Source organism: Motacilla alba, chromosome 14 (genome assembly GCF_015832195.1).
Source record: "Motacilla alba alba isolate MOTALB_02 chromosome 14, Motacilla_alba_V1.0_pri, whole genome shotgun sequence".
Classification (NCBI taxonomy): domain Eukaryota; kingdom Metazoa; phylum Chordata; class Aves; order Passeriformes; family Motacillidae; genus Motacilla; species Motacilla alba.
In genome coordinates, this window is record NC_052029.1 from 6,260,309 (window position 1) to 6,282,659 (window position 22,351).

At 42.7% G+C, this 22,351-nt stretch overlaps 2 protein-coding genes across 13 annotated transcripts in view; one reads left to right on the forward strand and one right to left on the reverse strand.

Moving 5' to 3' along the window:
• Positions 1-1,730: 1,730 nt before the first annotated feature.
• DEXI (Dexi homolog) lies at positions 1,731-10,200 on the reverse strand. Of its 3 annotated transcripts, XM_038150744.1 has the most exons (3): positions 9,173-10,200; positions 4,570-4,823; positions 1,731-2,389 (listed from the first exon to the last, which is right to left on the reverse strand). In XM_038150744.1, exon 1 carries the CDS (start codon positions 9,698-9,700, stop codon positions 9,419-9,421), a length of 282 nt encoding a protein of 93 aa, XP_038006672.1. In that variant the 5' UTR covers positions 9,701-10,200; the 3' UTR covers positions 1,731-2,389; positions 4,570-4,823; positions 9,173-9,418. The 3 variants fall into 3 exon arrangements, with proteins under 3 accessions (XP_038006672.1, XP_038006671.1, XP_038006670.1); XM_038150743.1 differs by lacking the exon at positions 4,570-4,823; XM_038150742.1 differs by lacking the exon at positions 4,570-4,823 and having other exon boundaries at positions 9,173-9,415.
• A 924-nt stretch (positions 10,201-11,124) lies between these two features.
• CLEC16A (C-type lectin domain containing 16A) overlaps positions 11,125-22,351 on the forward strand; it is a 57,831-nt gene continuing 46,604 nt past the window's right edge. For 7 of the 10 annotated variants that reach the window (XR_005258598.1, XM_038150732.1, XM_038150734.1 and 4 more), the window contains exons 1-7: positions 11,125-11,337; positions 17,407-17,535; positions 18,176-18,309; positions 19,060-19,208; positions 19,841-19,946; positions 21,459-21,464; positions 21,802-21,925. Coding sequence is in view for 9 of the 10 variants with exons in the window: in XM_038150732.1 (XP_038006660.1) it covers positions 11,258-11,337; positions 17,407-17,535; positions 18,176-18,309; positions 19,060-19,208; positions 19,841-19,946; positions 21,459-21,464; positions 21,802-21,925 (728 nt within the window). In the remaining variant the exon portion in view is untranslated. Of the gene's footprint in view, positions 11,338-17,406; positions 17,536-18,175; positions 18,310-19,059; positions 19,209-19,840; positions 19,972-21,458; positions 21,465-21,801; positions 21,926-22,351 lie in introns of those variants that run through there. The other 3 variants (XM_038150733.1, XM_038150741.1, XM_038150737.1) reach the window with 2 other exon arrangements.

A 22,351-nucleotide genomic window follows, 5' to 3' on the forward strand; every position in this document is an offset into this window, starting at 1 on the left:
CTGGCTTCTGCCACAGTAATAGGTTTGGGGCTTTGTATTGCAGGCTAATGGAAAGACTGTGTGCGATGGAGACAGAATAGACAGAACAGTTCAGTGGGCTGGAAATGGAGAAATAATTCTTTCTTAACAGGAACAAGTTCTTGCAATTCCAACTGACAGACTGTAAGTTCAGGATCAGGAGATACAAATGTGCTGACTGAGGCCACCTGCTAATAAAAGCAAAAAGGAGTTTTCATCCTTTCTCAATCTTTGCAGTTAAAAGTTCTAAACTTAATCTGGGTTGAAGATCTGGATATTCTTATGGCACCAAGCTCCTCCAGAATGTTTTTGTCAAATGAGTGCCTTGTGTATAGAAACTGAATTCACTGGCTACCCTCTAAGAAGTTGTTGTGATCAAATATCTATGCTAAAAAAATCTTTTAGGATGAGAAAAATGCTGCTCTGTTTATGTCCATCTCTTTTTGTTGTCAAAGAAGCCTTGCTAAAATGCCAGGGATTGTGTTACCATGGTAGAGCCTGTAACACCCTCCTTATCCTTTAAATGCATGAAGCTGAGCTGTTCTGAGAAATCAGGAATCTTGGTCTAAGATTCAGAATCTGCAAAGTGACTGACTCAGGGAAATTTGTATTGTTTTATTGTGCACTGTGTGCACAAACCCGCTGCAGAGAACTTATTACAAACTCCTAGGTACTGCAGTGAGTACCAATAGTGACAAACTGAACCATGTTCTTAAAAAGGCATATGTGGGACCCTGAAAAACTAGTGAGGCCACCTTTGTGAACACTATGGATTAATAATTATAGAGGCAGCAGGAATGCCCCCTGCAGTACCAAAATTCAACCTTTACTGTGCTACTACCAAATGGGCTTGACAAGTTTGTAAACTTGGTTATTCTTTCTGTAGGTACCTCAGTGGGGACTTGTCTTCCCTAAATGTATCTTTGTGTTAGAATATTGTGCCCTAAGTGACTTTATTCCTGAATTGCTGTCCAGGGACTGTGTGGAACAAAACACTTGTCAGTGTTTAAAGGTCCTGAACTGCACCTGATGAAACCTATCTTGGAGAAATGCTATTTGGTTTGGTGTCAGTGCTTCCCCTCCTGCAGGAGCAGCTGAAAACTGCATTTGGAGCACAGAATTTTGGGAACTGGGAGCCAATTTCTACTGCCTAGGAGCTAAAATGTGCAATTTGAATGCAACACACTGGGAGTATCAGGATACACAAGTTTGTCATTGTTTCATGGGGGATCTAAGCCATCTCCCTCTTGTTCCCTCATACTGGCTGAAAAGAGACTCCTGACACCATCTGTCTGCAGCAGGGAGCCCACGCTGGGAGCAGATGGCAGACACAGACTGCAGAGGACAGACATCATGCAGAGAGTGTCAGCAGAATTGTTTTCAATTCTGCTTTATCCAACTCAATTTAAAAATTGCACAGTTACAAAAATCAGACTTTTCTAAAAAGTATAATGACAATAAAACAAAACCAGTCTAATGCCTGCCCTAATAACATGTGAGTTACCCTCCCCCTTCCCCACAGACAGTGCCTGATGTTTCACTTCAGGTCTGGTTTTTTAAGTAGCTGTTCACGAGAAGGATTTCTTACCTGCTGGCCATCTCAGCAATCTGGAACTACTGGCAGGTACCTGCAGGAAAACTGGAATTTCCTTGAAAGCATATTTCAATTATTTTCTTTTCAAACTGAAGAAGAACAACTCCAACACAATTGCTTAATTTTTCATGGAAAAGGTCAGTCTTTATTGTATTGCTTTCACATCTGTACATAGGGACGTGAGCTTAAACAATCTGCAAAGTATCCTGTGTTAAATAATGAATCCACCTGACTTATATAAAATTCACTTTCTGATCTATTTCAAAACTCTCTTTTTAAATAAAATATCTTACTAGCACAGTTCTTGCCATTATACTCCCTGAACAGCATCTCCTTCAGTCACTCCTGCATATTTTCCCCTGAGAAAGCACTGCTTTTGAACTACTAGCTGGTAGAATTTTCAACATGTGATTGTAAAACTGGCTTAAGCTATGTGTAGAGTGTGTCCATTTGGGTGACATGGTATTCATTCAAAATTTTATCAAATCTGCATAACATCTTGATTTTCTGTTACAATGGAACATAGTTTATCTTATTTTTTCATATAGTCCATCCCAGAATTACCTATGGAAGCCCAGTATGGTGCATGAATCACTGCAGTAAGAGCACACACAAGAGGCAAAGACCATGAAGAGAAGTCACAACTGACAAGGTCTGATGACAACTCTTCTTCTAGTTCTCTTGTCCTTATTTTCATCTCTACATTTCAGAGTACAGTTTCTTTCCAGGACTTGATCCACTGGCCTGGTCATAATCCATTTCAGGTGTTTAATGAATCTGTTTAAAAGAAAACACATAAATACAGAGTAACCCTCCATACCTAAAATGAACAGAAAAGTCACTGAGTATGTGACATACAGCACCATGTTGTTGACTTATTAGAAAAAAAAAATCAAACCCTTTTGTGACTATGGGTAATAATTCTTTGAGAAGTGAAGACCTGCATAACCTTTCAGAAAAATCAATGTCACGGTTTCTGTTAATGTCAGAGCACACCAGTCCTTAGGCATTTTAACAGAACCATGAAGATACCAGTGTGAGGGGTGTGAGAGTAAGCTGTGAAGCACAGTGCACCACATCACGTACTAGGGGATGTTCTTAAGAGTAAAAACAGCTGTGACATACAGTGGGACAACCTATTTTATCCAGATTTGATATCATTAGACCTACTAAATAAAACTAATGTTTGAACTGGCTACATTATCTTGACTAGATAATTAGTGTGTTATTAGTTGGTTCATTAGTGTGTTTTTATTGTTTGGATCATCGTGTTAATTAAGTATTGTCTGTATTTGATGTAGTCTCTGATTTTGGTTACTTTCTCTTCTACTTCAGTCGTATTGTTCCAACTATTTTGGATCCACTGGTAAGTAGTTAAGAGAGCTAAACAACATTTTGGGGTAACTTCCTGGTCTTACTGCCAAGAATAAATTACTGTTATATTGCTTTATCCCAGTTTATCTAATTTGCTTTGACTGACTCAAAGCATCCCACTGCTATTAGGAGGTGATTGTTTACAATCAGCAGGGGTAAATACAAGGCTGAGAAGATTCCTTTAAGTAGAACCAGAGCTGTGGATTACAAAGGTGCTGGGCACTCGTGACAGCATTCATCTGGTCTCGTGATTTACAGATGGCTAATTAGTGCAGTGTAGAATGGTGCAGCTCTGGAGGGGACTGGGCATGAGTCTGTGTTGAGGAACTGAGGTACAGCAGACCACAAGCAGGTCCCCTGGCTGCCTGCAGCTCAGGACATTTCTGTGTGGGGTGCAGCAAGTCTCTGAAAGACAGCTCCTCCCTCCTTCCCCTTTTTGGGCCTGAATGAAGAATGAAATCTGATGTCACACGTTCTGCATGAGCTTGGACAGACACAGCAACTGTGTCATTCACACAGGTGTTACAGGAAGCCTAAAGCAAACAGGTTGATACAGGACTAGGGGAAAGGTTCTTTTATGGATTGAAAGCAGATTAAAAGATTGGAAGCAAAGAATAAAGCTGGGTAGGAAAGAACTCAGTAGCAGAGTATACCAGGGACCAATTTTTATTCATCACCATTACTGACTCAAAGAAGAGGATGAATAGAGAAATCTTCCAGAGTGCAGAAAATAAGCTCTTTCAAGTATGCAGAGGTACTGATAGGAAGGAAATCCAGAGGGATTTCATAGCACAGACTGGGCAAAGGGTGGCAGGTCTGGAAAACATTTGCTAAAGGGCTGGGCAGCAACGTGCCACCCAACATCCTGCATTCTGCCTTGGAAAGAAGAGAGAGCAGCCTGCAGGCTTTGGTCAGGGACATGAGCTCTCCCGGAGGTGGAACACAGGGCTGTGAGATCGTGGTCTGACTCATCACAACACTTCCCATGCTCCTGTGTGCCACTTACTGCAGATACTAGGTCAGAAACAAGAAGCATTTTTGTGTCCAGTGAGGCATTTCTGTCAAATGTCTGTCAGCTACAGTACCTGCTAACAGAACACACTGCTCAAAATCCTTTCTCTCAAAATGAGGACATGGAAAGGGGGACCAGCAGCTCTACAGGTTATTTCATGTTTATCTGATTGCTTTCCAAGTGGAACTAAAAAATGATCTACAGCAGACAGTTCGGTGTGGTTGTTAGTATTCTGCACTGTAGATCAGATTCTAGACTGACTTAAAAATAGCACAGCAAAATGTATTGGGCCTCCAAAGCAAAGGGTAAAGCTGTCTAATGGTAGATCCAAACACTGCTCTAGGGCTGCTAGTCCAAGACTGCAATTTGTTGTGGCAGATATTAAATGGGGTGTAAATTATACAATTGGCCAGGATATTCAATCCTGCCTTTCTAATTTTCAGATTAGAAATCTGTCCCTCAAATTTCATGAGAATCTATTTTTTAACAGAAAACTGGAAAATGAGGTAGAAAATATTTTAAAATATTTTTTAAATCTCAGAACTAGAACTTTCAATAGCCTAGAACATACCTGCAAGCACTGAACAGTATGGCTGTGGTATGACTCTAGCATTAACAGCTCAGTCACGATATCTTTGTTAATTCTGTCTTTGAAGTTACAGTTCTCCACAACGCAGGCTGGAGCAAAGGACACATGGTGTGACTGTGTTTCACATCCTGACACTGTCTGCTTTCTGTTTCCTCACTTTCTGCAGCAGTGTTTCAGTTCTTGTGGCCTATTTAGGCTCCACTGCCTGAGCAACCCTTGGGTCTTTCTTTCTGGCTCTGCAAAAGAGTATTTAGCCTTAAGTCTGTGAACTGACCTGCAGGTTCCCCAGCAATCCATCACTCAGTGCACATCATCATTTTCCATTGTACCATTATTTCCCATACATGGCTCCTATTTGTCTTTGCCCTTTTCATCACATATATTAGACACATGCTTGTGTCTTCAGAGAGAATCATTCAAACTATTCAGCTATTTCTTCTTTCCTAATCTGTAGCCAAAGTAATAAAATGCAACTGTGAAAAGAAAGAGAGTCAGACAGTTTCCCTGAGCAACTGGAAAGGTTTAGCAACTTGTGCATATTTAATCCTTTGGGATAGTTGTACTCCTTATAAGCTAGGATCATTATGAGGGGCAAATGCAAAGAGTTAGAGACTAAATGTCTCTAAACAAATTATTCTTTTCTTCTATTTTAGGATTTATAGTTATTAGCTGAACTATAGTGTCACTTTGTCCCTCCTCCAGAGGAAACAAACATGAAGAATTAAATTGGATTTGTTTCTTAATTCCTTTGACAGCTTAAAAGTAGCAATTGGCTATTGCCACCTCTTTAAGCAAGTTTCATTACAGAAAGCTTGATTTTTATAGGAAAGAACCACAAACTGTTAAAAAAATTATTCTTTAAAGTTACTTGTGGCTGAGGCCTCCAACACATGCAATGCTCAGGCCTAAACTATGTCTCTCAAAAACTGAACATCTCTCTAATTTCTGTGCCTCATTTTAATTCACATTATTAACAGCAACATTTGGAAAACTTTTGAAAAATCTGCTTACTCTCTTGACATTATATAAATAAATGCATTTGGTAGAAAATCACCTAGAACTGTCCATGGCTGTGGTTAATGAGTCTGTATGGACAGCTGAACAATTAACCTTGATTTTGTCTTCCTTCCATCTAGAATGGAATTCCTGTTAAGTACACATTTCTTTAAAGCAGAGCTGTCAGCTGAGTTTGAACACTGGACTTCTATTAATTTTAGTAACAGCTAAAAATTCAAAACATGGTTCTAAAAATCAAAGCAATTGCTCTTAATCCTGTTGCTACTGTAACTCATAAAACAGCCAACCGATCTGTACCATGGAGTCCATAAATCACCTTGGCAATCTCTACCAAAAGGGGAAAAATAGTGAAAAATGGCAAGGTAAATTAAGTAACAAACCACTCTGCTCCTTATTTTTAATATTTAAAGTCTGAAAAGAAAGAAGTCAGGAAGTAGATTTTGATACATTTAAATGTATCCTGACAGTGCTAGTGACATAATTCTTCTGATCTGTCCTTCGCAGGACATCTCTGCCTCAGTCAGAGGCGCAGGGGGTGGCTGTCTCACAGACACTGAGCCTGCAGTTCTGATTGGCACTATACTGATGAGCTGGAGAGTTAAGCTATGTTGGGGTTTTTTGGTTCAGAATTTAGATGCTGGCATTCACTGCAAGTGCTGAGTCACAGGTTTTTGAGTGCTGGATTCTGCTCACTGAAGATATTCATCATAATTCATCTTATGAAAAAATACAGGTAAAGCGTCTACTGCAAGATTACATAAATTCAGTCTTCTTATTCAGTTTTCATTATTGATTACTTTTGCCCATTTTCTTTCTGATAGGAGTACTTTCTGATGAGTCACATCTGATTTTATGAAAGTATGAGAAGAGTCATAGGACCTTATTCCAGGGGGTTTCAAACATGGCACACTTACATGAAAACAGTAGATGACACAAACAAGCTCAATTCTGTTCAGTTTACACAAATCAATTTCTTCATTTGAATAGGCCAGGAAACATTTTCCAGCTGCTTACTTATCTGTCTGCCTTCAATCTCTGCCACCAATTTTGCTGAGAAACTTCAACATCGTTTTGCTTCTATTGAGTTTATTCAAGTGAGGGGTTTGCTGCCAGAGAGCACAGAGCTGTTCTGATCCATGTGATCTTTTATTTTTACATCGAAATTAGCCTTTCCACATACTGCAGAAGGGCCTCCTGGGATTTGCCCCCTCTGTTTTCCTGTCACACGTCACTCACGCAGGGTGTGAGGCACAGCTCTCCCAGGCACAGAGGGTGCTGCAAGGTTTCAGCTCAGGATAATCACAGCTCTTTGGTTGTTCTCAGGAATCACTGGTGAGTCACATGAAGAACCCTGCTCTTTAATGCAAAGAGCAGGCCTACATATTTTTCATCACTGCTGGCAAAGCAGACCCATTCTTCCTGCAGTGTCTTGTGAATCCTCAGCACCTCTGGGTGCAAGGGAACAGGGCAGGTGGGAAACCCTCCCAGGCCAGGAGGGCAGGGGTTAACACTCACACCGAGCTGGGGTCACTGCAGGCAAGGCACCACGAGCATCTAAATCTTCCCTTTCAGGGCCTTCTGCTCCCAAAGGAGAAAACACAGCTCCAAATTAGGGCCCTCTTCTGCCTGCTTTGCTCCAAGAACTGCTGAGGAGGAATGGCACAGAACAGTGAAGAAACCTGTAAGAGGATACTAACTCAAATCCCTCGTCATGACGGTGACACTGTGTCTTTGCCTCAGAACTAAATAATTGCAATTTGTAGCCTGGTTGCTATGTCTGTAAGTATAATTAAATATATAAATAGATGAAACACATTAAATTTTTTGCTGCCTAAGAACTGCTCAAACTTTTGGGATTTGTGATTTGTTTCTCAGTGAAAACCACCATCTACCTTGACAGCTTCCAAATGAAAGATCAAGGCTGGAGCTGGTACCTGTGCAGAGCTCCACGAGCTCTTGGGGGGTAAAAATGGAGCCTTACTTCTGAAGTTTGAAAAAACCTCTGCATTTTGGTTTCTGCATATGGAGGGGTTTATAGTTAGAATATCAAGAAGTTTCCAGAGCTGCTTATCTTATTAATAAGAAAGAAAATTTTAAGAAGACAAATAATCTCCACTGAACTGAATGTGCTCATATCAAATGATATTTGTATAGTAGGAAAATTTTTTTTTCCACTGAGGAAAATTGTGTCTGATGCTGTCCATAGGTCCTCCTGAAAACTAGACACAAGTCATCAATTCAAATTCTAGACAGAAAAAAAAAAGCCATTTAAAAAAATTATTTTTAATCCCTCTACTAAATAGCATTGGAGCACTAAGATTTGGAGTTTAGGGAAAGGTATTTTGGGGAAGAAAATGGATATGGTTTTTAGCACCAAAGATTTTGCTTGAATTACCATTAATTTTTAGGAATTTCTTTCCTGGAACACAAAGTATGTGAATTATGCTGTTTTGTGGGGAGGATTGTTCTGCTCCACACTTTCTATTCTAGCAGAAGTGATTCTGATCCAGTTGCTTGGGATGGACCACCAAATGTAGGCATAGACACTTCCATTTGCAGTGACTATATGCAGTGAGATTTCTTCAGTAGCAACAAAATCTGTTCACTGCCTCGTTAGGCTCCCACATGCCTTTGGCCAAGTCTTGTTCAGCTGTGTTTGTGCAATCAATGTTACTCCAACACCAAAAATGTCCAATTTTTCCTTCTAAATTAATGACCAAAATCAGGTAATATTGCTTTACACAAAATCTGACTAGAAATATTCAGGAGATAATTTTAACCTATATGAAGGACCGAACTACAGGAAAGGCTTGTTTGGGTTTGTTAAATTAGAAGACTGCTTAAAATAGATTGATATTAACTGGTATTTGTATGTGTGATCACCGAGTTTATACTTGTAACTTTAAACTGGATTTCCTATTTCCATCATTTCAAACAGAAAAATTAAGATATCCTGATCTAGTTTTCAGATTTACAGACAATATTTGGCTAAAAAAATCTGCTGGCAGATTTGCTAACACATTTTAATTTAAACTGTGAATGTTTTCATTAACATACATTTGGCACAGAAAGTCCTAGCTAGAAATAGTGATTTTTCTTCCCAAATGCATTTCAGTGTTTTAAAATGCTAAATCCTTACATTTCCAGAGTTTTAGAATCACTCAAAACTACAAAAGGAACTGATCAAGCAAAGCCCTCGTGCTACAATTAAAATGGTGAGCTGGGTAGTTTGTCATTATCCAAGAGAGTCGTTTTAAAGGGCAGCAAATTAAGATATATTTCTGGCTCGAGGAAGGTCTCTGAATTGTAATAAGTGTTAACCGGGATGCTTATTTGGATTCAGGGCTGGTTTCAGGACCGGATCAGCGAAGTTGCTGCCCGGCTGTAGAGGCAGCTCCCCGCAGCACAGCTGCAGTGGCTCGGAGGATGAGTCCCGGGGGAGAGGGTCGCTGTCCCCGCCGGCGCCCGGGCGCTCTGCCCGCAGCGCTGCCCCGTGCCGGGAGCTGCGGCGGAGCGTGTCCCGGCGCTGTGCCCGCTCTGCCCGGCCGGACAGTAAGGAATTACTTACTTTCCTGGCGAGCCCTCTGCGTATCCGCGGGCCTGCCCGGCGGCAGCGGGTCCGGGCTGCCGCTCTGGCCTCTGCACCGGCGGGGCGGGTGTCATTCGGAAGGGAAGATGTTGCGCAGAAGGAGCCGCGACGGGATCGCACAGCAGGGCCGCGGCCATCCCCGAGCTGCGGCCATGCGGGCACGCCCGGCCTCTGCCCCGGGCCAGGCGGCGGCGGAGCTCAGTCGCTTTGGAGCGCCCTGGGGCGTCACTCCAAGTACCCGTCAAAGACATCCAGCTCGCTGTCCGTCTCGTAGAGCACGGAGCCAGGGTCGGAAAGCATCCCCAGATCCACCAGAGCCTGGTCCATATCCTCGGGCAGGAACACGATGCCCACATTGAGGACGATGTACTCCATCAGGAAGGCATAGTACAGGATCAGCACATTGACAAAGAACAAGCCCACGTAAAACATATAGGGCAGCACCAGCAGCGCATGGAAGGCCCACGACTCCACCGAATCCAGACGTGCTGAGACCGCGGCGGTCATGCAGCCGTGGGGGCTGCGGGGGCAGCGGACACCGACCCGCCCGGCCGGCGCGGGGGCGCGGACGGCACCGGCGGAGCTGGGAGCGGGGCAGGACTGTACGCCGCAGCCCCGGTGGCAGCAAAGGGCGGAATCTCTGAGGAGCCGGATCCGGACTCCGGGAAGAAGCGAGCCCCGCGGGGGCGCGGAGCGGCCGGCTCGATCCCTTCAGTCAGTGCCCGGAGGAAGAGGCGCCCCGGCGAGCGGGCGGGCGGCCAGCGCGGGTTCAGCGGCGCTGCCGCAGCCCCGCGGCTGGCAGGAGGCTGCTCAGCGGCATCTCCAGCCCGGCTGCTGCAGTCCCGTCGCGGCTCCCTCCTCCTCCTCCTGCCGCCCGCAAACTTTGCGGAAGGAGCCCGCAGGCGCGTCGGGAGGTCGGTTCGGAGCACCTGCCAGCGAGCCCGGCCTGCGCGGCAGGACCGTGCCGCCCGCCCCTCGCTCCCCGCCCCGCGCCTGCCCCGCCGCACGCCGCCGTTGTTTACCAGCGCCGCGCTGCTGCTGGCGCGGGGCGGCCGTGACGGGCGCCGGCGCCTCCGCCCCGTTGGCGGCAGTGGGGTCCCGCTGCAGCGGCACGGGGGCCGCAGGGGACGGGGGCCGCTGGCGCTGCGCGACCCTGGGCTGCGCGCTCCTGCCCGCCGAGCTCTGCCGCGGCCCGCAGCCTGCGGAGCGGGGCAGCGCGGGCAGCTTCGGGCTGTGCCCTCGCCCCTGGAAGTTGTTCCACGACCTCTGCTGTGACCGCGGCCCTCCTGGAGCAGCACCGCTGGCCCGGGCCCCTCTCGGCTGCGGTGCAGGTGTTTCTTTGCTGACCAAGGCTTTACCTTTACCAAAATATAACCGAAGGCGGGATTTTGAACTCGGTGCATTTTTGATACTGCTTGAACTCTTCAGCTTTTACTGAGATATAAATAGATTTAGTTTATTTCTCTGGCTAAAGCAAAAAAAAAAAAAAATCCAAAACTAGGTCAAGACAGTCAAGGGTCCCCTTCTCTTTGTTCTTAATTTTTATGCCGATTCAGAATCCTCACTGGAAGAACCTCAGCAAGGGGAATGCCAGCCGCTGGATTTCTGACGCTGCGTCTTGCAGCACAGGAGTGACCCCACAGGACAGCTTCGTTGGGTTATGGAAGCCGAACAAGGAATGCCAGGGGCCAATTTTTACCTCAAATTACAACACAATTAGGACATACGCTCACACGTTTACTGTGGGGTTTTTTTCTGGTTCGGGCTCCGTTTACTCTCTTACGTTCTAAGCGACTCGGGCCCGGAGCGCGCCCCGCGCAAGCCCCGCCCCGCCCGTGTGAGGGCTTGGCCCCGCCCCCCGCGGTGCTCCCTGGGACTCGCAGTCCGCGGGCCGGGGGCGGGGCTGGGCCGGCGCTTTCCGGCGTGCTGTGGCCGCGCATGCGCCGTGCGCGCCGGTTCCGCCGCCGAGGCTCCGGGCTGGTCCCCGCCCGCCGGTCGCCCGCTCGCCCCGCGGGGCTATGAGGCCGTAGGGCCCGCGGGCCGGAGCAGCCTTCCGCCGCCAGCATGTTCGGCCGCTCCCGCAGCTGGGTGGGCGGCGGGCACGGGAAGGCCGCCCGCAGCATCCACTCCTTGGACCACCTCAAGTGAGCGGGGGACGGCCGCGGGCTCGGGGCGGCGGTGAGGGCGGAGGGTGGCGGGACTCTGAGGGGGCTCGGAGGGGCCGATTGCGGGCGGGCTCCGTCCGCAGAGCTGCTCGGGACAGGTTTCGGGGCGCGTTTCCCTCGGAGCCGGCTGCGGGGCCGGGAGAGAAGAGGGCGGCTCGGCGGACGGCGCTCCCCAGGCGCTCGCTGCCCTCGCCGGGGCGTTTCGCCGCAGTTCTCCCCAGGGGAAAGCGCCCGGAGCAGCCCCTGGTGGCGGAGGCTCTGTGGTCTGCTGTCTGCCTCACGGAAACCGGCCTCTCCGTCCCAGAACGTCTTCAGGGCAGACGTAGTTCGTCATGTAATGTCACGCTCCGGGCTGCCATACGTGTTTGTTTTGTTTTTAGTAATGCCACGGAGTCTTCGGTGGAGTAGAGTGCGAGGCGTGATAAATACAAGAAGTACCGCATTCCTCGTGAGGGAGAGCTCTGTTTGTTTGTGGTGGCGGCTGAGGCGGGGAGGCGAGGGGCTGGTGCCGGAGTGTGAGCAGCTCCAGGGTGTGTGGCGGTGGCGATAGCCAGCAGTGAGTCACGGCGCTGGGGCCGGGATGTGCCCTGGGCTGCAGGACGCAGCAGCTGCTGCAGGAGGAAAGCTTTGAGCTTGAGAGCTGTGATGTGTTCTGGAGCCCCACAGCCGTGTGTTACTGCTGGCTGCAGAAGGTGGAATAGTTTTTTCCTAGCTCTGCCACTGGAGGGTTGGAAGGGTGGCAAGGGATAAAAAATTTGATTTCCCTGTTCCATTTTAAGTGTTCCGCTATTGCAAGAAAAATGAGAACCACCTTGATAGCTTCTCTTTGTACTGAACGAGAAAAGGAGGCCATTGAGAGACGAAGCACTTTCTAAATGAAATCACTGTGACTATGTAGCTCATTGAGAAAAAGTGCCTAGTAGTTTTCAGTCATCTTACAAGGAGGACATGAATGGGTTTTGACAGTAAGGAGCAGGATGCCCTGTACAAGATTCGGATCTCGCAGTTGATTTATCAAGATGATTTATGGATTCTGGTCTCTAAACTGGAAAAATGTTCAAAATTAGTAAGAGTATCTGACATGCAATGCTTTTTACCGAAGACACAGAACTCAAGCCCATGAATACAAAACTAATGAGGCAGTAGCATTGCAGAAATAATTTTGAAAGCATTGTAGGTCAGACTAGCAAGCCAGTGTAGTGTGGTTTTACAGGAAAAAGGGGGAAAATCATGCTCAGATGTAAACACAGGAATGTTCTGTTGAACATACGAGGAGTAGTTACTGTGTACTACTCAGCATTAGTGGAGCTTTAGCTCTGTCTGGCTTTGATGTTTGACTTGAAGATAAAGCAAGAATGCTGATGTGTGATGAAATTTGAAAAAACCGAATTTAAGTTCAGGAAAAAAAAAAGAACGAGACTCGAGACTTACTATCACATTTCAGAAAAAATGTGTCCATATGATCTGTTGGGGCCACAGAGAATAGAAAAATTACACCCTACCTCATTTGTAGCAATGGGGAATTGGGCTGTAAGTGTTGTGGCTTGTTATCAGAGAGTTGAAGTATATATTTATCTACTGATGTATGAGCTTTGGTCTGTTTGCTTTTTTTTTTATTTTTATGTGATTTCTGTAATTACGAATCTGAAATGGTCATTTGTAAAGGATGGATGAGACCTTTGATCTGTTTATACTATGTATATTTTATGTATTTGTTTATCCAGGCTGTGTGAATTTCAGCTTCTAGCTAGATGGCAACAGGAAAGGTGAAATTTAGGTCTTTTCCAAGTGTTGAAGTGGGCAAAGTAAGAGAAGGAAAAAGGTCAGAGAGCCTTTGTTTTGGGGTCATGAAAGGAAGAAAGTCTCAGTAAGCTCACTTGATAAGCTGTTTACCTTCTCATCTTTTCAACTCATTAAATCCCCATTTTGTGTTCCGTAGGAAGGAGCTGAGTACAGCGCACCTGCTTTGCCATTACAGGTCAGCTCAGCCTGTAAGAGGTGCATTATGCTATGTTACAGGGCTGAAATCAGTCTGGGCTAGCCTTGTGGGAACATTTTTATTTTTAAACTTGCGTAAGGGAGAGTTTAGTCTAAATTGTAAACAATCCACATTACTGCTTTTTGTCAGTAGATGCTGGATCTTTCCCATCAGCTTTAATGTAGTTTGTTTGAGGTTTGCTTTTGAAATTTTGCTATTCAGTCTTCCTGCAAACATGCCAGAGAATGGATTGGCTGAAGGAAAATTGTGAGACTGTTTGTGTTAGGTGTTTTTATACAGTCTCTTGATCTAGTGAGAACAGTTAAAATTTAATCCAACTTGTGAAATGCCATCTAGAGAAGGATGGCACAGTGCTACTCGCTGCCTTGGTACTTCTCAGAGAACTTGATCTTTTTGAGTGTCTTTGTTGCTAAGTCAGACATTCCCCCCCTACTTGTCTGTGGTGTTTTACACAGCCCTGTTGTTACTGTCAAGCACATTTCCCATGGCTGCTTCTGCACTTGGTATTTTAATTGCATTGTGACTGCACAAAAGGTTCCATGCCATTAAAATTGGGTGCTGAACATTCCCATGCCTTGGTCAGCTGCAGTGTCCATAGAGGTGTGCTTGCAGTCTTTTTTCATGGGTGATTCATTTCCTGAGGCACTGTCATTGCTGTGCATCAGGTGTCCTCTGTGAGAACAATTTGCAATTACCTGATTACAGGCAGTGTGAAGGAGCAAGCCTGTTATGGTCAAGTCTGGGCTTTTAAAATTTGAGCGCTTGACTTCCTAAACTCTTACCTGTTTTAGTATATTTTTGTAAGTAATAAGTAGGAAAGTCATTAATGGGCACTTAAAATATTCATGAGTTACTATGCTACCCTTTTGAGCATGGGTTCTAACCAGAAAAATGTTCAGAATTTTGTTTGGTTTGTTAAGTTGCTGGCAACATTGCCCACTGATTCTGATGGTGTTGAGTGCTTTGGCACTTTCTGTGTGATGTGTTTTTGTTTGAACCCAGTCTTCAGATGCAGAGATGAGAAAAGGCTCCTCTTTGATAGTTTTGTGTTTTGAAGCACAAACATGATCCCTCTGTAATCAGCATTTAGAGAAAGCCTTTAAGGATTTATCTAAATACAAAAATATTTGGTTTGTGTGATACTTCATGTTCTCATAATATGGTATTTCACGTGTCTGTAAAGAGAAGCAAGTATGTGTATGCTTCCTTGTGCATTTTCAAGCAGGTAAGAGAAATAAAAAATGAAATAAAAAGGAATAGCTTGAAGCTGAAGCTCAGGTTTCCTCTAAATGCATCATGCCTTAGCAGATTAAGGAATTTTGCAGTAATGCTGCTACTAAGTAAATAAATTTGGAGATAATGTGTTCCTGATTGTTAAATGCTTCATACTTTTTGTGTTTGTAATGCTCTATATTCCACGGGCTCCCAGAATGAAATAATGGCTTGTTATTCTTCCCACTGCATCCCATACCCAAAATTCTACTGCTGGAGTAAACTTTAATCCCAAGTTTGTGTAATGTAACTTATTAATGAGAAATACATGTTCACAGATACAATAACTTCTACGTCACTTCAAATTAATAGTCTAAAATATGAGCAGTAACATAGTATTAATTACTAAGTGTTTCAGGAAGTCGTTAAAATTATTGTAGAATGAAGTGATCTAATTGCCATCTCTTCAGATGGTCTCTGCTCCATTAACTGCTGCATCCTCAAAGCAGGGACTGAGTTTGTGCTCTGTCTTTTGATTCACTGTCCTGATGATGCACAAAGTGCCCTAATGGGAAGTTTTTCTGGGCCTCGTGTGCCTTGTGCTGTTCTAGAAACCCCAGGAATTCTCAAGGTGGTGAGCCTTAAGCTCTCACATCTTCACTGTGAGCCGTCCCACTGTCAGTCTCCGCAGAAGGAATCTTGAACTGTGATCCTCAGATTAGTGGGAGAGGATTTCCAGGTGCTCTCTGCCTGCTGTTGATTGTGCAGCTATTATGGTACAGCACGTGAGCAGGCGTTTATGACTGTAGCACACAGCTGAGAATCAGCTTTCCCTAGAGTGGTTTCAGTGTGATCAGCGACTGGTTTGGATTTGAAAATGGGTGTTGGTTTAGGAGGGGAGGAAAAAAACACCATGAAGAGGGAGAGATTTTTTTTTTACTGAAGAGAAAGATTAAGAAAAGACAATTCCCCCTCCCCCCCCACCTTTTTCCTCCTTTTTGCTGGCTGGTGATATATTTAATATGATAATGGCTTTGGTAATGTAGTGCAGGCTTTGTCACATTGCTGATTCGGGGGTGAGGGAAGGGAGCATGTGGTTTCAAGTTTGTGAAAGCTGTGAAGTTCTGAGGGCTGTTTACCTCTTGTGTCCTTGTGCAGTACTCAGCACAGCAGAATTGTTGTTTGATGGTTAAGTAATATCAAGAACTGTAAGCACACAGTGTTTTACCATCAGCTTCTCTGAAACAGCACCAGCTCCCTGCATGGCTTGTGAGGACAGACTGATTCTTGCTGCAGGTCCTGGAAACTCTGCCCAACTCAGTGGCAGCTCAGCGGTTGAAGAAGGCTCCCAAAACTAAATTCTTGAGTAAATTTTGATTTTGAATAAATTGTAGATATGATCAAAATTCTTGTGTGTTTGTGAGAGATTTTTTGAGTTCAAGCAAAAGGTTCTGAAATTAGGTGATATCTTGTCATGTCTTTGTAAGTCTGATAAATATTTGGAACAGCCTGATGTGAGTATTCAGTTAAATGGCATTTTAGTCTCTGGCTGCATGCTTGCCCAGTGCAGTGATTCAGTTTTTCAGTGTTGATAAAATGGATGAGAATCCTGGTTTTTGAAATATGATTTCAAGTCTGTTTTTTGACCTAAACATCTTACTTTAAGCCATAAACCAGACACCCCAATTTTTTTTTTTTAGAAATGCACTGTGTTTTTTGAACCTTACAGAAGCTTGGCAAAATTCTACTAAAGAGATTCCTAAAATTTTAGTCTGAATCACTGAACAAACTCTCATGGAATCCAAAACAATAATGAAGGCTGCCCCCGGGTCAGGACACAGGCTATTTTCACAGAATTAGATCCTGGAAGTTTGATTAACTCCACTATTCCTGGCAAAATTAATAATATGGAAATCTGTCATCCTTTCCAAACACTTGTGAGTATTTGCATAGAAATGCTGAGGTGTTACTCCTGGTTTTCAGTACAATCATAGCATAATAATATAGGAGCTGTGTTTAGGAATCCAAACTTGTGCAGTTCTAAAACGACATGAAATTTCCCTCACGGTTTTTTATTTGTTTTCAAAACTGTGCACCTTTCTTATATTTACTTTTTTTTTTTTTTAATCACTATATAAAAGAAAAAAAAGAGGGAGAAAAGCAGTGGTGATTTTTGTGCTTTTTTAAGCTTCACTAGAAAGTCTTCAACTCTTGCCCTTTGAAATTATAAAGCTGGACTTTACCCCCTTTCCAGTCAATGTTTCTGGTAAATACTGACTTCTGGGAGTGCTCAAAGGACCAGAGACCTGATGAAGCTTTGCCAAGGTGAATGAATAGTCTTTGAGGGTCCTGTTAGTAAACGTCAAAATTATTGTGAGTCTGTGAGGGGGCTCTGCAGGCAAGAGAAGGGATTGAACTTATGTGCCACCCAAGAGAAGGGTTAGCCTTCATTGCCACTGTTCCATATCAGCTACTGCATGCTTATCTGCCTCTTCTATTTCTCTTGTTCATTACTCCTTCAACTTCAACATATTCCAAAGAAATTCACAGAAGAAGCACCTTGCACCAGTTGCACAGTTTCTAGTTCTATGTTAACATATGCATAAGCACTCATAACTCACCCGGCTGGGGGATATTTGTTTCCTTTGTCTCTCTGTTTAACAATTACTTTTCTCTCTGTATCATTAGAAGGAAATTTTAGGGTTTTAAAATTATACAACTGTTAGACTTAGTGTGTGCATCTGTGTGTGTCTGCATTGGTACAGTGATGAAAGACAAACGTGGTGCCTGTGGAAGTGGCAGGATAGCACATTACTTGTACTTCTTTTCTCTTTTAGGTACATGTATCATATTTTGAGTAAAAATACGATCGTAACAGATCACAACCGCAACCTGCTGGTGGAGACCATTCGTTCCATAACGGAGATCCTGATCTGGGGGGATCAGAATGACAGCTCAGTGTTTGAGTGAGTATCCTGAGCCAGATCTCTGAGACTCTGCTTTTGTGTTTGAAGAATGCTTGGAGTTGTACAGAGTTCTGTACACTGTTACTGTTAACGCCTCCAAGACTGTATGTCATGACTGTGTGCAAAAAGATGTGTCCTGTAGTAGTTCATATTCATGTCATACAGGAATTTGCTGCTTCTAACAAGTGTTTGGATTCCAGAGCCCCTTTCAAGTACTGCTTTTGTTTGACTCTCCATTCTTTTGATATAAATACGAACTCTAACCTATTTTAGGGTCCAGATTTACTCAGTATGTCTATTAATATCACATTGCTTCAATTTACCTAAGATACCACAAATTCTAGCTGTGGTATTTAGAGCTGCCTGATACATTGAATATACTAAAAATACAGTAAGAAAGGCCCTGATTACTGGATACCTTTTTTTCTGCATAATTTGAATTTTTAAGCCATCTTGTTTAGTATTTAAGGTTTTTGAAAGATACTCTTTTTGTTATACAGATGCAACTTTGCAAAGTAATTCTTCATAAAAGCAAAACATGCTGTTTGTCAAAGTTGCCTTGAATCATCCCTGCTCCTAGCCAAATTATGTTCCTGTTACTTACAGCATGTGACTTAATGACACCTTTATTTTATTTCAGCTTTTTCTTGGAGAAAAATATGTTTGAATTCTTCCTGAACATCCTGCGTCAGAAGTCAGGTCGTTATGTGTGTGTGCAGCTGCTACAGACTCTGAACATCCTTTTTGAGAACATCAGCCATGAAACATCTCTGTGTAAGGACACACTTCCAAACGGCTTAGGATGAAGTGATCTAGATTTTATTGGATTCCCTTTCATTCAATGAAATTTAGTCCTAGTACCCCTGCACAGAACTATATGAATTACTAACAGTCTTTTTAATGGAACACTACCAAAAATATGGTGTAAACTGATTCCACATTACCTTTTATTGTAAATTTTCAGTGGTGCAAAAGTAGTTTTTTGGTACAACAACCATTTAGCACATTTCAAGGGATTCCTTAAGTCAAATTAGTTGTGATCTGAAATGTTCACTTGCTGCCACAGGTCATGTGGTGAAACTCTGGTGTGTCATTTGTACTGTAACTGTTCTGACATCATTGGTGCTGGCAGTCAGCCACAGGAGGTTCCTTCAAGGTTTTTTGGCAAAATACAGAGAGATGGAGAATTAATAATTTGAAGTATTCCACAGCTGGTATGAAAGTCATCATCAAGCTTAGAGAGTTGGGACTTTGGGAGGAAAAGATTTATGTGTTATTAGCTGCAGAGCTTACCTGAATTGAGGAAGAGGAAGTGTATTCTCAGTTGTCTTGTCCTTGGGAGCAAAGAGCTTTGTAGGGAGCAGATCCTTTATGTTAATGCTCAAAGGCATCACTTGAGCTGTTTGGCTCAAAATTGTGATCTTCAAGCATCAGGTTGTTGTTTTCTAGCTGGCACTTCAAAAACAGCCTGTTACCACAGCGATTTTTTTTTGTTAACCTGTGTAAATACTTTTTTTTTTTCAGACTACCTGCTCTCTAATAACCATGTGAATTCTATTATTGTCCACAAATTTGACTTTTCTGATGAGGAGATCATGGCATATTACATATCATTTTTGAAAACTCTTTCCCTGAAACTCAATAATCATACTGTACATTTCTTTTATAATGAGGTAAGTTTCAGTATAAAGAAACTGATAGGAGTGTGGCACATACTCTGTTTAGTCACTTGTCTCATGATGTCTTGCTTTTATTTTTATAATGGCCATACTAGTGGTTGTGAATTTGTTTGTGAGGATCTCTGCACAAGCATGGCTTTGTCCTCTTACAACTATAAAGAGCTAAAAATCTGGAAGTTAGTGTTATATTGGATCATTTCAATAGTTTTAAAGTCTATTTCCTTGAGAATTCAACTTGTTTATGCTTTGTTTTCTTGTGCTTTCATAAACAGGATATTTTCTATTGCATCACTTGGTTCTAAGAAGCTTAGTCCAAGTCCAAAAAGCTGAGTCAAAGGGCAAAGTTGAATTGGGTTTTTTCCTCTCTGCACTCTGCTTTCTGCCAGAAGAGGGCATGAAAGCACTGGCTATGTGTGCAGTTACCCTGGGAAGCTCTGGTGCTTAAAGCAGCTCATTTTAACGCAGAGCTACAAATGCAGCTGAATGTGCATTGTAAAATCATTTTGATTACTTAAGTAGAAGGTAAAGATACCAAGTTAATACAGGGAAAGTATAATTTATACAGAATCCCAAACCCTATTCTGTACATGTTTAATGAATAAATATTTTCTTTCCTCTTGTTACAGCACACTAATGACTTTGCTTTGTACACTGAAGCTATTAAATTTTTTAACCACCCCGAAAGCATGGTCAGGATTGCTGTTAGGACTATAACTTTAAATGTCTACAAAGGTACGCTTTTTATATATTAAAAAAGGTATGTGTGCAAATCTTGTTTCGTTGTAGGTTAATTTTCACTTATTTATTTGTGAGGGTTTTCTGTCTGTTTTGTGAGACTGAAAAGCTTAGCATGTTGACAGGTTTCAGATATGCATTTTTTTACTTTTGTGACAACTATCCCAAACCTGCAGTATGTACTTGTAAATAGTATTATTTTCTCACCAATGAAACTGGTTTAAAAAAAAACCCAAAAGTGTCAGGCGTACATGAGGTACTTTTGCTTCCTTTCCAAGAGAGGTCAGAATGTGACTGTATTTAAAAAGTAAACAAAAACCCCAAAACCAGAGTGTTTTAAGAATATGAATTATCTTTTACTCATGAAATTGAGCTTTTTAGTGTATGAAGCAGTAAGCAACATCACTCCCTTTTGGACTGGAAGTGCATTAAAATGACTGTAGAATGGTTAGGTGCTGCAGTCACTCCAGTCTCAAGAGGAGCTGGACCATTCCCAGAGGTGCTCAGTGAAGGCCAGGAGACTGCAATCTCAAACTCCTCTGCTGGGCATTCCAGTAGGACATAAGGAAAAAACCTAAACCATCACTGTGAGAGTAGTTGAGCACTGCAATGGGTTTTCCAGAGAAACTGAGGCATCTGTATTGTTGGGAGGTCTTCAAAACTCAGCAGGGACCTCAGCAACCTGGTTGAACTTTGAAATTAGCACTACTTTGAGAATGTCTACTCTAAACCCAATGTCCCAAAGTCACTTCCCCCTGAATTTTTCTTGGGATATTTAAGATTTTTAATCAACTGTTCACAGTGTTCTCTGTAGAAAAATTGTTTATTCTGAACTTCTACCTCTGAAATCAGCATGCTGTAAAGTAATATATATTATGCAATATGTTCATGCAGGATTTCTTGTTCTTTAGTCCATTTTAAGTTAAATTACATGTTGAATTTACACAACTTTTTGTCAATTAAGAGAAGTGGTGTGACAGTCCTCATAGAAGCATATGAGGTCTTTTTTAAAACAATGAGCTGTTTGTTTTGCAAATGACTGGATAGCTTGCATAGCAAATAGGGTCTGTACAGTGCAACACTTTTTCTTGTATGAGAAATGGGCACTTGGTACTTGCCTTCTATTTCAAGGAGCTGTAAATGCAAATATGAGCTCACAAAAAAGAGCAGATTATAGGCTTCATATCCTATTTGTGATATATTTATGCAGCTAAGTATTTTTTTATTTTAAAAAATGACTTTTCTAGAATTTTCATTGAATGTTGTAGTGATATAATGGTTAGAATTGAAAAGGCAGAGCTCAGACGTTCAGGTTTGATAATTTTATGACTACCTGTTTGCATATATTCTGCTCTAACTGCTACCCCATGTGTTTTAGTTTAGATGCTTTGTGCTTTAGCATTTTAAACCCTTTTAGAGGATGTCACTATCCCAGGTCCTAATCCTGTTAACTGTTGTCTGTTTCTTTTGCCCTTCCTTCACTGATGATTCCTGTGTTCCTTAATGCAGTGTCATGTAAGTCTAACTAGCTTGACTCTTAGCATTACTGCTTTATTCTTGCGCTTCTCTCTTCTTTTTAATAAATAATATGCTAAAAGAACCTTTCTGAATTCCACTAGATCTGTTTCTTTTCAGTCATCTGTAAATATATCAACATTAGGCTCATTCAAGCCAGATAAGAATTGATGTGACATTTTTATAGATTTCCATTTCATGCCTAAGATTGTGTCAGGTGTATACTCATATGGAAAACCAGCATGTAATCAAATTCAGAAGCTATCTTACTGTATTTCTTAAAAGGCAATGAAAAATATTGGCGACTGATTTTTCTTTTTTAATGATTTCTCTTCAGTGGACAACCAGCCTATGCTGCATTACATTCGAGATAAAACTGCAGTTCCTTATTTCTCCAACCTCGTCTGGTTTATTGGCAGCCACGTGATCGAGCTGGATAACTGCGTGCAGACTGATGAAGAGTAAGCTTTTACAAATGCTGCCTATTGAGTGCAAATGCTTTTCCCAGGTGTCAGTGGTGTCTTTATTTTGTCTGTAGTGGTCCAGTTAGGTTAGTTGCTTGATATGTTCCCATGTAGACAGTTCAGACTTTCCACTCTTCAAAGTTTTTTAGTGATTCTTCAAGGAAACAGTGCTGTGTGCCTGATCTGTTCTGATATCCCTACAAGTAAATTAGTGTTTGCAACAAGACTTTTCCTTGTCTTTGTTTTGTTCTGCTAAAAACAGCAGATATCCAGAAGACACAACAGGTATTTTGTGCTTCTCAATCTTATAAACTTTGTCTTTCTAACATCCTTTTTTTCTTTGTGTCATCTCATTAGAAGAGCTTTCTGAAAAGGTTCTAGGAAAAAGATTTAAACTAGAAAGATGAACTTGATTGTGAGCTG